This window comes from Lethenteron reissneri, chromosome 17 (assembly GCF_015708825.2).
Source record: "Lethenteron reissneri isolate LAM-NWPU_2019-01 chromosome 17, ASM1570882v1, whole genome shotgun sequence".
NCBI classification, from domain to species: domain Eukaryota; kingdom Metazoa; phylum Chordata; class Hyperoartia; order Petromyzontiformes; family Petromyzontidae; genus Lethenteron; species Lethenteron reissneri.
Window position 1 is genome coordinate 2,232,778 of NC_083795.1, and position 14,599 is coordinate 2,247,376.

Genomic DNA, 14,599 nt, shown 5'->3' on the forward strand with positions numbered 1-14,599 from the left:
TGAAAGTCGTAAGGCTGTTAATCCCAGCTGCAATATAAGAAGTTATCGTGACCTCGATCCTGGTAATCGCCCTTTGTATCGTAATTCTCATTGTCTTTGAAAAAGGCATTCGATGAATAAAAAATAAATATACCTTGGCTATGTCACTGGCAGACGTTGCCAGGTTATTAAAAGATAGGAAATATTTTTCAGTGGAAGACTTCCAGTTGCCTATACCTCAAATCATTACTATTTACATCCCAAGGCATCATGCTCTTTACATAATTTCGCATAAAGATTTTTTTTGGAGAGCATTGTTGTTCTTAGCTGGGACACTGCACACAGTTATGAACTGCAGTGTCGCTCCACATACACTTACCGCTTCCTTGATGATTTCAAATCGCATCTCATCAATTTCAAATGTTGCCATCTTCTCGATAATCTTCCTGAGCAGCAGAGGCTGCTTGTCTTGGTAACCTTTGATTGACAACTACCACGCACGCAGCCACGCGCACAAAACAAGGAACATACGTCACTTGCGAGCGCTTATCACGACAGACACCGCACATGAAGCGGCGGTGTGGTTAGCACCATGCACAGCCTCCTTTGTCCGTGCAGTGCTTATACTGAACATTTTGCCAGTACACCAGGTAATCAATTTGGGATCACCCAACCTCAGGGGGATCCAGGGCTGGTTTGGCTACTAAACGTGAAACGATACATCCAATCGGCAAATCAAATAAATTCTTAGTCACGATACATGTATTTCATCTTTGTTGCGTAAGAACCGATTATTTATTATTTCTGTACGCCATATGAAATTAGTTCACGTGACCTCTGCAGCAACTGTATTATCACGATCTAGCGCAATTGTTAACCAAAATAATAAATTCTCGAATTAAACTGAGATAATGAATTATGACAATTCATTGTTATAGTTGGCGATAGGATGCCAACTGCCAGCGTTTATTAATACAACCTACACAGTTCCCCTCTTCTGCCTTAGCCAGACACTCCACTCTCACCCCCTCCCCTCCACAGCTGAGCACACCGATTGAAAACCCCCATACTCGACTTTATCCGAGATCCCAAAACTCACCAACTTTCTCCAGTCAATACACGAATCACATTCCCCCCCCCCCCCCCCCGCTTCATACCAGATGTATCAACCCCTCGTCCCCCAGTCTCCTATAAATTTCAATACAGCAATCACAACCCCCTTGCATTGGCCAGGTGCTGTGCCCTTTACCCCCTACTCCAACACAGCTCAGCGTGCGGTCACTGGACACCTCCCCTCCCACCTTGGCCCAATGCTCCCTGCTTCCCAACACTCCTCCCCGGAACCCCTCACGTGGATGCCGTAGACGGTATTCTGCAGGGTGTAGCTGAGGCCCGCGAGATCGGCCGCATAGGCGTACTCGTTGAGAGAGTCTTTGAGCAGCTCCACGTACAGGTAGGCCATGTCGCAGTGCAGCGGGTCCACGTACGCAAAGGGGCTACGTGGGGTGGGGTGGGGGACAGGGCGAGTGAGGGAGACTCGGCCGTGAGATCCTAGGGTTACTTTAAAATGTAGATCTACATTTATATATATATACACATTTTAAGCACTAGCAAAGAGCAATTAAACAGCACCACCTTGGTCACTGACACGCTTGTATGAAAAATATATATGCAGGATATATGCAGGCCTTTTCTTAGAAAAAATGGTTTATAAATCTATGTTTTTATGCAGCTATGGAGTGTTCATGACTACAATGGTATGGTTTTGTAGCGGTGTTTAAAAGCTACTGAAAATGCAGTCCCTTCATTAATGCCTCAGACCAGTTAACTTTACCTGTTACGAATCAAAAACGTGGACACTGACAAACGCAACAGAACAGAAGCTGTAAAGTACTCAAATAATCACGGAGAGCGGCATGCTGAGAATTACACCGGGAGACAAGAAAAAAAGGAATTCATGGACCCTAGAACAAATGCAAATGAGTGACATCATACTGCCTGTGAGGAGAACCCAGTGGACTCAGGCAGGACATACTGCAGGGAGGGTTGATGGCCAATGGACAAGCAAAGTATCCTGCCCAAGTCCACAAGTGCAGAATGGTAGCCAGGGGTGGGAATCGCACCTCGCAGCACGATCACCGTGAAGATGGAGTGATGAGAATAACTCGTGGGACCATTGGAAGTGGGAGACTTTCATCCAGCAGTGGATATACGATGGATGATGATTATGACCAGAAGCTGATGCCCGTGCACAGACTGTGACTCACATGAACCCACGTGGTACAACAAAGGTGTGGATGTTAAATGACGAAGCTACAATGTTGTTTGTAAATGTCAAGACAGGCGGCATCATGTTCAATAGGCAAACTTAAATAAAACTAAATACCTAAAGAACTCAAAGTTGAGGCAGGCCTTGGGCAAGTGAAAGGTATCGTCCTGTTTGAACCACAGCTTGCTCATGGCAGAATCCTGGAGACACACACAACCCAAACATGCTAGCTTAGGTTTTATTTTTTGCAACGAAGCCTAAACTCTCAAACCCACACACATTTAATGTTGTGTGAGAGTCAAACATATACATATCTCTTCATATACTCACGCATGCACAAGGATAACAAAATGTACCCTTTGATTGACCAATTCCGCTTGCATCTCTAAGCACACATTTTATGCTAACACACGCATGAGCAGTTTTCTGAGAGACACAGCCACACAACACAAATGCACATGCATTAACAAACTAGCATAGGTGTGATGTTTGTGTTCGTACGCAAGTGCACGTGAGAACACACACAAAGACACAAAGAAGTGTTTTCATATTTTTCAGAAACATCAAGCGCACAAATGCAACCAATGAAGACGCTATTCATTTCTATTCCAACCACTGACATTCACCCAAAACCATCAACACACATATCACACATTCTGAACTCTGAAAAGTTAAGGAAATGGTTAAGGAAATGGTGCATTGTATCCGTTCTCTTTCATACGATCCATCCGTGCATGAAAGTATAATTGTGGATTCATTATCACCGACTGGTCTCTGAATTATTTTTCTAAAATGTGTCTGTTTTGGCCCTGCCATAGAAATGACAAATGTCACCACTATCTTGGGGCCATAACACAGAGATGAACATCACTCTATGCTAATTTTAATTGGGCAACAATTTACCTTCAACTTTGAATGCACCTTTTTTTTGTTTAGGCTGCACCAGCCCACTGATACAACCGCTGAAATACTGAATGTACAATGAGCCACTGAATGTGAATGAAACTGTCAGTTCAATGAATTTTTTTTAAACTCTCTGTTCATGCTTGATAAAACTAACCTGGGATATTGTGTGCTAAGAGCACAAAGATTCTATTTCAAGCATTAGCCAGGTGGGGGAACTTGACAAAGGCCAAAAGATAAAATTTAAATCAGGTCAATGGATTTAACAGCACTGCTCTTTGATCCACGGCCTGCCACGTAACCATTACTGTCCTCAGTCGGGCTTTGGGATCTGCTTATACGTGCAGCCCATGGCAGGCACCTTAATGAGCTGCGGGTAGGGGTGGGTGATCTCTTCCTTCAGAGGCAGGATGTCGAAGATGGTCGGGATGAATTCGTTCTTCATGGGAAGAGTGAAGTGCTCATTGAGACCAGCATTCTGCCACTTCTGTATGTGCCACACACAGATACATTTCAACAAGAAAAAATATACATGTGGAGCTTTTATGTTTAAGTAGACATTTATCAGCAAACAGTGTAATTTATTTAATCCCAAAGCAAATGAATTAATGAGCACATTTGGTATGTGCTTCATTCTTATAGCGTAATGCGTTCACGAAGGCATTATGTCTCACAATTATTATCTGCAGTAGTTTCACAGATAATTATTATCTGCAGTAGTTTCACAGACAATTATAATCTGCAGTAGTTTCAAAGTAGGGGCGATGTTGCTATGTGGCTATACCCAACTGTAAATTTGTGAATAATTTTCGAATTTGACAAATTTGGCCTACTCTTTTTCAAATAACGTCACGCCATCTTTAACGTGCACTGCAAAACAGATTGGCGCATATGTTACGGTTAATATACCTGCAGTGTTAATCAGGGCAGCCGCTGGGTTCGAACCGCACACTTTTGAAACTAGCAGAAAATGCACTACCACTCAGCAATGTCACCACAATCAACACATTACATACAGCTTTGTTGAGACTTGCTTAATTTCTACACTTTTTTGGAGGTACAGGGCTACAAGGTACACACATGCAAAGATATACACACTCTATGGATAATGGACACAATGCTTGCAAGTAATAATCCAGCAAAGGAAAAACATTGATGTCACAAGGATTTCGGGAAACTCTGACATAACCCATTCCCTACCGTAAAGGTTTCTTCCGAGACGCTCTCCTGCTTGTACTGGGTCTCATACCACCGCTCCACCTGGTCAGTGTGCCCTTCAAACGCCTTTGCTACGACAGCAATCCTGCAAATGTGGATGCAAGAATTTGGAAAAATGCACGCACATACAAAGATCCCCATATAGCCTTAACATACCGTTTTGGCAAGTGCTGTTAGCGAGTAGCACCTATGAAGGATGACACAGCACACGAGAGAGTGGGTGGCCAGGTACTCATTTGAGGCTGAGTCAACTTAGGGGAGGCCCAGGACCGATTCAGATCATCGTCACTGGTGTTGGCCGTGAGCGGGAATCGAACTCGGGTTGCTAGGTCCGTAGTGCAGTGCGTGAACCGTTGCACTACCGCTCCCCACTCGACATTAGCACACGCACACACACAGAATATTCCTCAGTTACTCACCCAGCCGTTGTGCATGCACACGGTTTGACTCTTGAGGTATATATCTAAAACTCCCAATTACAGGTATCAAAATACCAGCATTGCCATCACAGAAATGCTATTAACACAATTATTCATAACATCATACCCAACACCTGAGTCACATATTTTGATTCCAGAAATGCATTGCCGATAATCACAAACAAGGCAGAGGAGGACTTCGTTTATCTGTGACACTTTTATGTTTTGTATCAAAAATGTACTTTAAAATTGGATAAGCACCGTATCCAATAGAATGCCCCCTGGCAGGAATCATGGTTCTCTGTTTTTCAGTTTTCAGTTTCTGTGATGTGTGAGTTGGTAACATTTAAAGCACCCTTTCTTCCAAGTGTACTACACTGCATGCACCCGTGTTAACAAGCCGAGCATTACCAGGCGCACATGGGATAGCTGCCGAGCTGGACCGTGCTGTCCATACCTGCTGTTGTGCGGTTGCAACTTGTCCAGCAGCATTTCAATAAGGTCCGGCCGGAACTCCTCCAGCAGGTACTCTGCAGCGAGCACCTCCCGGATTGGGTAGTACTGTGTGCACAAGCCATTGAGCACGAGTGAGAAAATATCAGCCCCAGGCATCGTCTAACCTACCCACCACTTAAAGATGAATGCTCCGCTTGCCTTCTACGTGAAAGGGAGAATTTGTGTCGGGTTGCTGGAGGCATCTGAATGTCCAAAATACAGGGGAATACATTTTAACAGTGTAGATTTTTACACGGGTTGTGATGTCATAAAAAAAAAACAAGAAAAGTGGCAGGATGTCAAAATACTTGTTGCTAAGATAGGCTAATGGGAAAATAATTGTGGATAGCTGTGATCCCAAGCACACAGTACTGCAAACACTGTAGTTTTTAAATGTACGCGTACAACAGCAAAGATGGTAAGTCAGTGAGCAGCGGGGCGAGGGTGCAATCAGCTCACGTGTAGCAAGCCGGTGATGTGTGACGTGTAGTTGCGGGGCCGCTCTTTGTCCTTAAATCTGAACGCCATCGTTCCGAGGTCCTGCGGCAACACATGGCAGCCTCACAGCTCTCCGTCCCATCATCACATCGCACCTCGTCACTACCGACACCTCAGCCCTCCTCCGCCATCCCTAGTCATCATCATCGTCCCATGACGATGTTGCACAAGAAAAAACACTCGCCCGTCTACAATAATCCCTGGAAAACAAATGCAAGCTCAGACAATATTCTTTGGGTCTTTCGGTAAAGTCACGTAGATAGGTTCAAAGAAAATAACAAAAAACTACGACGTTTCAAAAAACTACGACGTTTAAAAAAACTAAGACTACAACGATGTTTAAATCATAACTGGCTATGATGTTCCCATCCTACCACCTTCCGATGTTAGTTGTGCTTTACGCCCATTTCACAAGCTTCACACCAACACAGCCACTTCGCGCGCCGACGACCCCTCGGTTGCGGCTCCGAGATCTCCCATCAACTTGCTAATCTCTCATTAACTTGCTAATCTCTCATTAACTTGCTAACTTTCACCTGGCAGCCCTTTGATTGGTGGAAAACCAACCACCGTCGAGTTGGCTGCCCACCACTTGCATTATCATTGGCTGCTGACATTTGAGCTACGATCATTTCAAACCCTTACAAACAGTTTGCCTTTGGAAGCTAACCCCCCCTTTCCTGAAGACGACCGCTTGTGTTGCCATCGAAATGTCGTAGTTTTTTGTTATTTTCTTTGAACCTATCTACGTGACTTTACCAAAAGACCCAAAAAATATGAATTCCTGCAGTCACGAATGCTTAAAGCCAATATTTAAGCTCAGACAAATTATCTAAACATTATGTTAGGTTCCCTAACAGTCTCGATTTAAAGCTTTCGTGACTGCAGGGATTCATCTTCTTGGTTCTTTCGGTAAAGTCACGTAGAATGGAAATAATAAAATAATAAAAATAAAACATAATAAAATAATTCTCACGACGTTTCGGCCACAACGCAAGCAGCCGTCCTCAGGTGGAGAACAGGTCTGTCGAGGAGACAGAGTTTGAATCCCTAACAGCTCAAGTTATACAATGTGTGGCATAAAAGACAGCACATCTGTCCAACACTGATTATTCCTATTAGCGATGAAACCAGTAATCCATTGCTTTGTTGTATAACTGCCACACTATAAATAAGTTCAGCTTTGAACCTTGTTCAATCTGGTGGCTAAAAGCATGTAGGCTGCATGACATATTGGAGATATGACATGTTGGAGATATGTCATGCAACCTACGTACAATTTGCAACACCATGTATTGAAGTAATATCGTGCATACATCACTCCTTGCTATCAAATCAAAGTATGTTCTCAATGCATGGAGATGTACACCTATTGGTTACAAAATGCAGGCAGCATCGTCAATGTTCTAGACAAAGGCCAATTAATGGATCCAAAATTACAGTTGCTAAAGCCTTAGGAATGACAAGAGTTCTCACATGGGCAACGTGCCCTTTGTTTCAAAATGAAATTACAAATTTGATTCCAATCAGACCTGGCAGAACTGTCACTGCAATTAAGAATAAAAGAGTGATTGTAATTGGAACATTATCCAGAACGGTAATTGGCAATTACAATTGCCATAATTCCGTGAGCCCATTATTTATTTATTACTGCGGCGTTTCCATTTATTTAAATAATTAAGACAGATTAAACGTAACAATTACAAGCTCCCGGGAGTTCACCGTGGAGTGGACCACAAATCTGTTTGGGGCGTTTCTATATTTTACAAAAGGATGCTGACATACCATAACACAGCACAGGAGGAATTTAACTTGATTTAGCTGAGGAATACAAGCCGGACTACTTTATCACATGGCACATGCCAGTGAGACCAATGCTTTTAACTGACCAATCACCAGATTTCAAGCAATTGACTTTGCACTGGCACACACCTGATGGATGTCCTCTGGAGACCCCAAGCGAGCTCAATTTCTGAATTAAAATAGAGTTCAATTCATTCCACTCGTTACGTTTAATGCCAATATAGTAATGTTCTGTGGGGCCCATAGCCACTGAGAAGGTAATGAAAACTACGGTTCCCAGACTGTTAATTCAATTTGGCTTATGTACTTCATGAAAGCAAAAAAACAGGTTCAAATCTCTTTCAAAACCGTTGATGAGTAACAGTTACCACATTGAGCAATGACACAATATTTAGGCGCAGGAATATGGCGCAGTAAGACATGTTTAGCAGCTTGTGCAACGATCATCACTCCCAATTAAAATAATTGTTTTAGGACCCCAAAAAAAGCATAAGCGCCGTGCAGGAGTGAGCCCATTTCGCAATGTTTGTGCAATTCCTTATTGAGTAACATTTTTGTGTGTTGGAGTAAACCACAGTGTCCCAAAAAAACCCACATACAAATAAAGACAACTCTAAAACATGTCAACAGACGAGTTGGCAGCCTACTTGCTTTATAGCCATTGAGCGAGCACCTTTCTGGGTTGCAAAATAAGGAGAAAAATCTTGAGTTATGGGCAATTACTTTCCTGACAAATTCACAATTTCGTGCAAGCCCCCCCCCCATATCTTGAATGCCAAAACAAGGATATAAATTTGAAGTTTGATAGGCGCAGCTGTGGGCGGTCAAAGGAGTTAATACCTTCACATGAGGTACAAATTGAAAGGGAAAAACCATGCCGTGTGAAAATGTTTACCTTGCATTCCTCAAAAATCCACCGCACTGGTCCTTCCTTCCGCAGCATGTTGATGTACTGAAACATGTGCAGCACTATTTCATCAACGTGCTCTAGGGAAGGAACACAAACCAACAAATGTGGGACAGTAAATACATAAAATGGTTCTCATGAATCACATGATAAAATAAATGTCTTATTTCTATTCCAAATGTTGTCCAATTTTTGCTACAAAAGAGGTGCGTGGTATGTATCGTATGAAGAATACTTAATCCCTCTGGGATCAATTGAATAAGTACTAATTTGTAGGAAGTCAGTGTTTGCCCTGTGATGAGACTGGCCCCATCGAGGAAATATCCACACTGGTGCAGGGGCTGCCAATGGGTAGGAGCATAAGTGAGTAAAAAAATATTAACTTTTAGCAGCCACCACGTGCCCTCTATGTGCACAGCAGGGTGTGGTTATTACCATCATCATGACAGCTTACTGTGTACTAGACCCAACAAAAGCAGGAGTAGTAACATTCCATTGAATCATGAGAATGCTGGACTTTATATTATATCTTGGCAAACCCGCATACTCCATTCAAACGTTAGTTTGTTGCATGCTTCTGTATTTATTCATCTACAACACTGTTCATTCTGAAACAGCCAAAAGCAAAGAATGCCATTAAGTAATCTTTAGTCTGGAGAAAGTTGAAATCCCTTGCTGCATTTAATCACTACCACTCTGTTCTCATTACGTGCACCTTGCTAAATGAGTAATCACCTAAGCCCATCTGAACCATCAAGATTTATTAGGAATACAATTAATGGAATTAAACAAAACGAATGAGTCTGGGAATAAAATGTGGGCGTTGCACAAATGTATAATTACACCCATTACTGGGGTCAATACCTAATTTGAACAACGGGCTATTTGGAGTTATGATTGTGTGCTACGTGCTTCGTGGATGGTGCTTCAGTGAAGCCAGGGGTTGATGCGGAACTCACCGAGTCCTTCCTCTGTGAGGTCCACGTTGATGATGAAAAACATGAACCCGCGAGCGCCACCCTTTTGTCCTCCGACGAGCATGTTCACCCAGCCTGGATGACGCAGTGTCACATGCTTACAAATCAGCCTTTTTGCCTCACTTACTCCAGATCAATTCCAGATCACACCACCGACAGACAGGGCAATGGATATGTCTAGCGTGTTATGACATTCCAGGTTCGATAAGCTAATAAGAATACTCAGGCTTGTGTGGTTAGAAAGAGAGAAATTATAATGGTTTCAGGTAAAGATAGGCATTCAGCAGCGTGTATTTTGTCACCTGTTTTGATTAATTTTGTAGTTGACGATGAGGCTATTGATACCGTAGATGGGGGACACGCAGTTGAAAACCCAAGAAACAGTTGCATTAGCAGAGCAATTGTTGATGGTGGTGGTTGTGATTATTCTAATGTTGGTTGTGATTACGGTGGCAGTGGTGCTCGTTTTATTGTTGTTGGTGGTGGTGGTGAAGACGATGGTGGTGGCAACTGCAATTGTGGTCGTGAAGATGTTGGTGGATGTAACTATCAATGTGGTTGTCCACTGTGCGAATTTCACCTTTGGTCTTCAGGAAGGACAACAAACTCCCTGGCCCTTCATGGCCAATGAGGTGGCCGAGATAGTGGCCAGGGTTGGACTTGTAATGTGGCTGCAGGTCCGGGATAGGAAACGTTACATAGAGGTTCCGGATGTCCTTGACAGGCACCACCTTGTATATAAGCTGTCACCAGAGCAAGCAGGCACCAGCAAAAAATACACACATTTAAAGTACTGCATGAGTTACATGTACATTTATAAACACATTAAACACTGCTCTTGAGTGTCAACATAAGTAGAAATGCCATCTCAGGCCTTGAGAAGCTTTCATCCAGGATGTATCGGATATATAGGCTAAAACACAGCTCATGCAGCCTTCTTCAAGTGTTCTTAACATTCTTCCGCATAGAGGCCTTGGTGGCCAACAATCCTTTGCCAATAGCATCATGTGACCAAATGCAACGTGACCTCAGTCAGGTGACAACTGCCAATTACACAGGGCTTGTGACTTCCATCGACTAAGAATACTTAATCTATTGAATACTAAATACAAACGCTGCATGTCTTATTAGGTACACAGTATTTTGTTGTTTATTCTGCAGCAAGAATGTGCAATGTACTCTTTGTGTGAATCACAGAATGCAGAATATGATGAAAAACACCTGCATTATATACTGTACATTAACTATGACATTTATTATAATTTCCCAAAAAGAAAACTCAACATTGGCTGAAAAGGGGTGAATTAATTTAAGGTCAGTCGCCTTTGTGCACATAGACGCAAGGGCCATTTATACTGAAACTGAAGGCGAATGATGAATTGTAATTACCCTCAACTCAAAAAGGTCAAAGTGTCATCGAGGTTAAGTAAGCAGCTTGCAGTGTTCATCTGTATTGGCAGCCCTGAACCTGGAGTGGAAATGTTGGGCTCATATAACGGGAGCGGTGGTACAGTGCTATGTAAACTGCTCTAAAAAAACCGACAAAATGAGTTTGATTCCCAGACAAGGCTAACATCAGTGACAAATAAAATCTGAACCTGTCCGAGGCAACCCGGCACTGCCCAGCATGATGCAGTATGGTCAAACAACCCACATGCTAGTGTTGAAGGTCAAAATGCAGCCCTGCAATTCCTATCTTGCAACACTGCTGGCGGAGAATATCCAGACGCGAAGGGGTAACGCTCCAGCCCATACAGACGGAATAGGTGGAATCTACAATTGCTTTACCACCTTCTTCTGGAAAGCCAGGGTATGGTGCCGTGACACCCATGGGAAGGGAATTTAACATTTATGTGATCCACCAACCGTCGCCTCCAAAGACCTTTTATTTAATGATGTCTATGATAATTACAATGGAAAGTATCATCATTACCTTGAGGTGCTCCTCCTGAAAAGGGTGATCAGGAAAATCCGGGATGGGCACGTTCTTATTCTCTACCTGAGCAAACAGCTTCACAACCATCTCCATCATCTCATCCAGTGGTTCTGCAACAACAAACACCCTTTATCAATACAGAAGTACCGACGCCTGGAGAGTTAACCGAGCTTAGGTCAATGCGTGTGAAGGGAAGAATGGAAACTCCAACGCGCAAAGCAGAGTGCTGCGGTAAATACGCTGAGTGGGAATGCAGATGGGACACATTTACACACAATCGCACGTCACAGAATCTTAACTGTGGTGCTATGGTTTTAGTGCTCAACATATGATCATAAGGTTTTAAGTTCAAATCCCAGTCTCTGAAGAGCTCAGCCTATCACCAACCTGGGTCTATATAATGCGAGTTCCACTTTGTGTGAAAACAACAAATGCCATCCTGTGGATTGACCAGCCCCGACATGGGAATGTGGAACCTCCACTTCTGGAGCAAGGATGATAATAGAGTAAAACCTTGCCATTTTCCGTGTTTGAGCAGACAAACACTTTTACTTGACGTGGAATTAGCGAGCAGACGCAATGAAAAGAGAAGTTGCTGAAATATAAAAAATGCAGCACTCTACTACATTACTTACAGCAACACATCCATTGGCAACTGGGTTAGAGCTCCCACATCAACACGCCTGTGACCCCTTAATGGACGTTGGAGTAAAATTACTTAGATATGTTTATTTCTGGGGTGAATTTAACTCAGGAAACCAACATTGCAAAAATATCACACAGAAAAAAAAAGAGTTTAGATTTGTATGCTGTTTATGCTACACGGATGACCTCGTTCAATTAGAAGTGCAAGTGCTGATGTATTAAACTCGTTTAACTTGCAGATTTCATTGGGAGTTCACGAGTTAATGTAAAAAATATTTTTTTAAATATTATATGACTAACCTCTCCCAAGCACGCAGAGTGACATGAGGTTGGATGAGTAATAGCTGGAATGAAATTTTAACAGTTCATCTCTGACATCTAATCCGAGCTCCGATGGTCTGGTCGAGAGCGTGTACTTGTTTCCTGTAAAAGATAATGAGGGTATGTCATTACTTGAAAACCCAACCAACTCAACAACAACAATGCTTTAAAAGAACATCACGGCCTTAAAAGAACAATGCCTTAAACAGAAACAATTTAAATATAAGGTAGCGATGTTGACGAGTGTGTCGAGATTTTTGTTCATTGTGCTTGTGCACCATTGCCAACACAGCATCACCAAATGAGTTTATCATTAGCAATGCGAACTAACGTTTACAAGTCAAGAGTTACAAAAGTGACATCATTAAAACTGACGATAAAAACTATTCACAAATTGGTCAAACTTTTAGGCAAAAGAGCCTCGAGTTAACCAGAATTAGATATTGTAATCATGCATTAGTCCTCATGCGAAAACAAGCTCCCCCATTTGGTTAGTGGTTTTGATAAGACATGTATGAAGAAAAAAAATAGAGCTGGCAGTGGTAGCTTAGTTTTATTTTTCAGCAATAAAATATGTAATAGCACTCGGTGTGTTGAGCAGGCAAAAAGGGACTGTGGGATTCATCCAGACCTGTGCCAAACTTGCTGAACGGGTGAGTCGGGTTTCCAGTCGACTTCTCCAGCTGAAAGAGCCTCCAGGAGTCATTCATGAGATTCTTCTCGTTCTCCGAGTCCACCGCATTGACCTCGCGATCCTTGCAGCTTGCATCGAAGAGTGGGCACAGGAAGAACTGGGAAAACCTGAAGCAGGCAAATGTGACATTATCCCAATGGTGGGCGTCTCCTCCGTAGGCAACTGGATTATTAAAAGAATCAGCGGCTTGCAAGAAGCTTATCAAATACAGTGGAGCTCAGTATACAGAAAGGATTAATGTCTGCAGCATGGTATTCGTAAAAATCAGAACGCTGTCATAAGGCAGCGTTAATGATGATGGAGCTGAGGTGTTATCAAATGCATTTCCTTATGTGTTAAATATATGAAGGGTGGATATGACCTTTTGAGATTGGGAGCCCTGAAATTATGAATGACTCATACTGGGTGTTGTACTTAATGGGCCAGTTTAACATCCTAATGTAACAGCCAAAACACATTACCTTGCAGATTTCCCCCACGGTTGATAAGAGACAGCAGTACATTTTTTGCCAATAAACAAAGTGCATTTGCCAAGATGTGAAACAGATCCAATATTTGTATTGTAACCTCTGATATAACAGTCTTCATCATTTTACATTCGATCACTTAAAGATACAGAACGCGGAACATGATGTTAAATACAAAGCAATTTCTAGTGTGTAAAACTTACAGTGCGCATCCAGAGCACGTAGCAATTTAGAAATATTCTCAGGCCTTGACGGTTTTAATTCAAATACCTATTAGCGTGATGAAACCTTAACTTTAATTGCATAATGCCACTCGGGCTAACGCAACAGAATAACAACAATGCTCATGTGGAAAAATCTCCTGAGCGGTGGGCGTTAACGCCACTAATGACACTGCATGAGGGGATTGAGTCCGAAGGCTTAAAAGCGATGCTATTGTAACTCCAAATCCAAGCTAACGGGTGAGTGTTTCTCAACACTCGCTCATTAGGCCAATTCTTTTGAAGGACAATGCATACATTATCAAAGCATGTTTGTTTACATGTTTTCGACAAAGCATGTGTGGTTAATGCAGACTTGACGCCTTGTGATAGGTGTCTATTTGCTGTTGGAACATCTTAACAACTCCTGTATTTTTGTTGGAAAAGGGGGTAAAAAGGCTATTAATTTTTTATTCAATCAACAAGATTCCTCTTCCAGATCCTGTCGCGCATTCGACAACTGCTGAAGCCATCCCGGCGCTGTGCCGTCCGTGCCCAAGGCTCTGCGTGGCCGTGGAGGGAAATACCTGTCGAGGGCGCCGCCCAGGTGCTCGTGCGACACATCGAAGTAGAAGTTTGTGTGCTCGCCGCTGGTGAAAGCATTGGAGCTGCCCGCGTGCTCGTTCAGGAACTGGCTGTACTCATTCTCCTGGGGGTATTTCTTCGTTCCCAGGAAAAGCATGTGCTCGCAGAAATGAGCCAGTCCAGGGATGTTGTCGGGGTCCGATAAGAAACCTGTTTGAGCGGTGCGCACGGTATAGTGAGCGCGTATGGAACTCCCACCGAGACATTTTTTATTTCATCGTGA

At 42.9% G+C, this 14,599-nt stretch overlaps 1 protein-coding gene across 1 annotated transcript in view; it reads right to left on the reverse strand.

Moving 5' to 3' along the window:
- The window catches only part of IDE (insulin degrading enzyme), a 31,561-nt gene that overhangs the window by 10,372 nt on the left and 6,590 nt on the right, over window positions 1-14,599 (reverse strand). The window contains exons 3-16 of the mRNA XM_061552813.1: window positions 14,319-14,526; window positions 13,002-13,171; window positions 12,350-12,472; window positions 11,402-11,514; window positions 10,049-10,211; window positions 9,451-9,543; window positions 8,480-8,571; window positions 5,743-5,823; window positions 5,246-5,349; window positions 4,352-4,454; window positions 3,513-3,638; window positions 2,366-2,448; window positions 1,331-1,475; window positions 359-469 (exon numbers count right to left, since the gene is read on the reverse strand). Coding sequence (XP_061408797.1) covers window positions 359-469; window positions 1,331-1,475; window positions 2,366-2,448; window positions 3,513-3,638; window positions 4,352-4,454; window positions 5,246-5,349; window positions 5,743-5,823; window positions 8,480-8,571; window positions 9,451-9,543; window positions 10,049-10,211; window positions 11,402-11,514; window positions 12,350-12,472; window positions 13,002-13,171; window positions 14,319-14,526 — 1,715 coding nt within the window. The remainder of the gene's footprint in view (window positions 1-358; window positions 470-1,330; window positions 1,476-2,365; window positions 2,449-3,512; window positions 3,639-4,351; window positions 4,455-5,245; window positions 5,350-5,742; window positions 5,824-8,479; window positions 8,572-9,450; window positions 9,544-10,048; window positions 10,212-11,401; window positions 11,515-12,349; window positions 12,473-13,001; window positions 13,172-14,318; window positions 14,527-14,599) is intronic.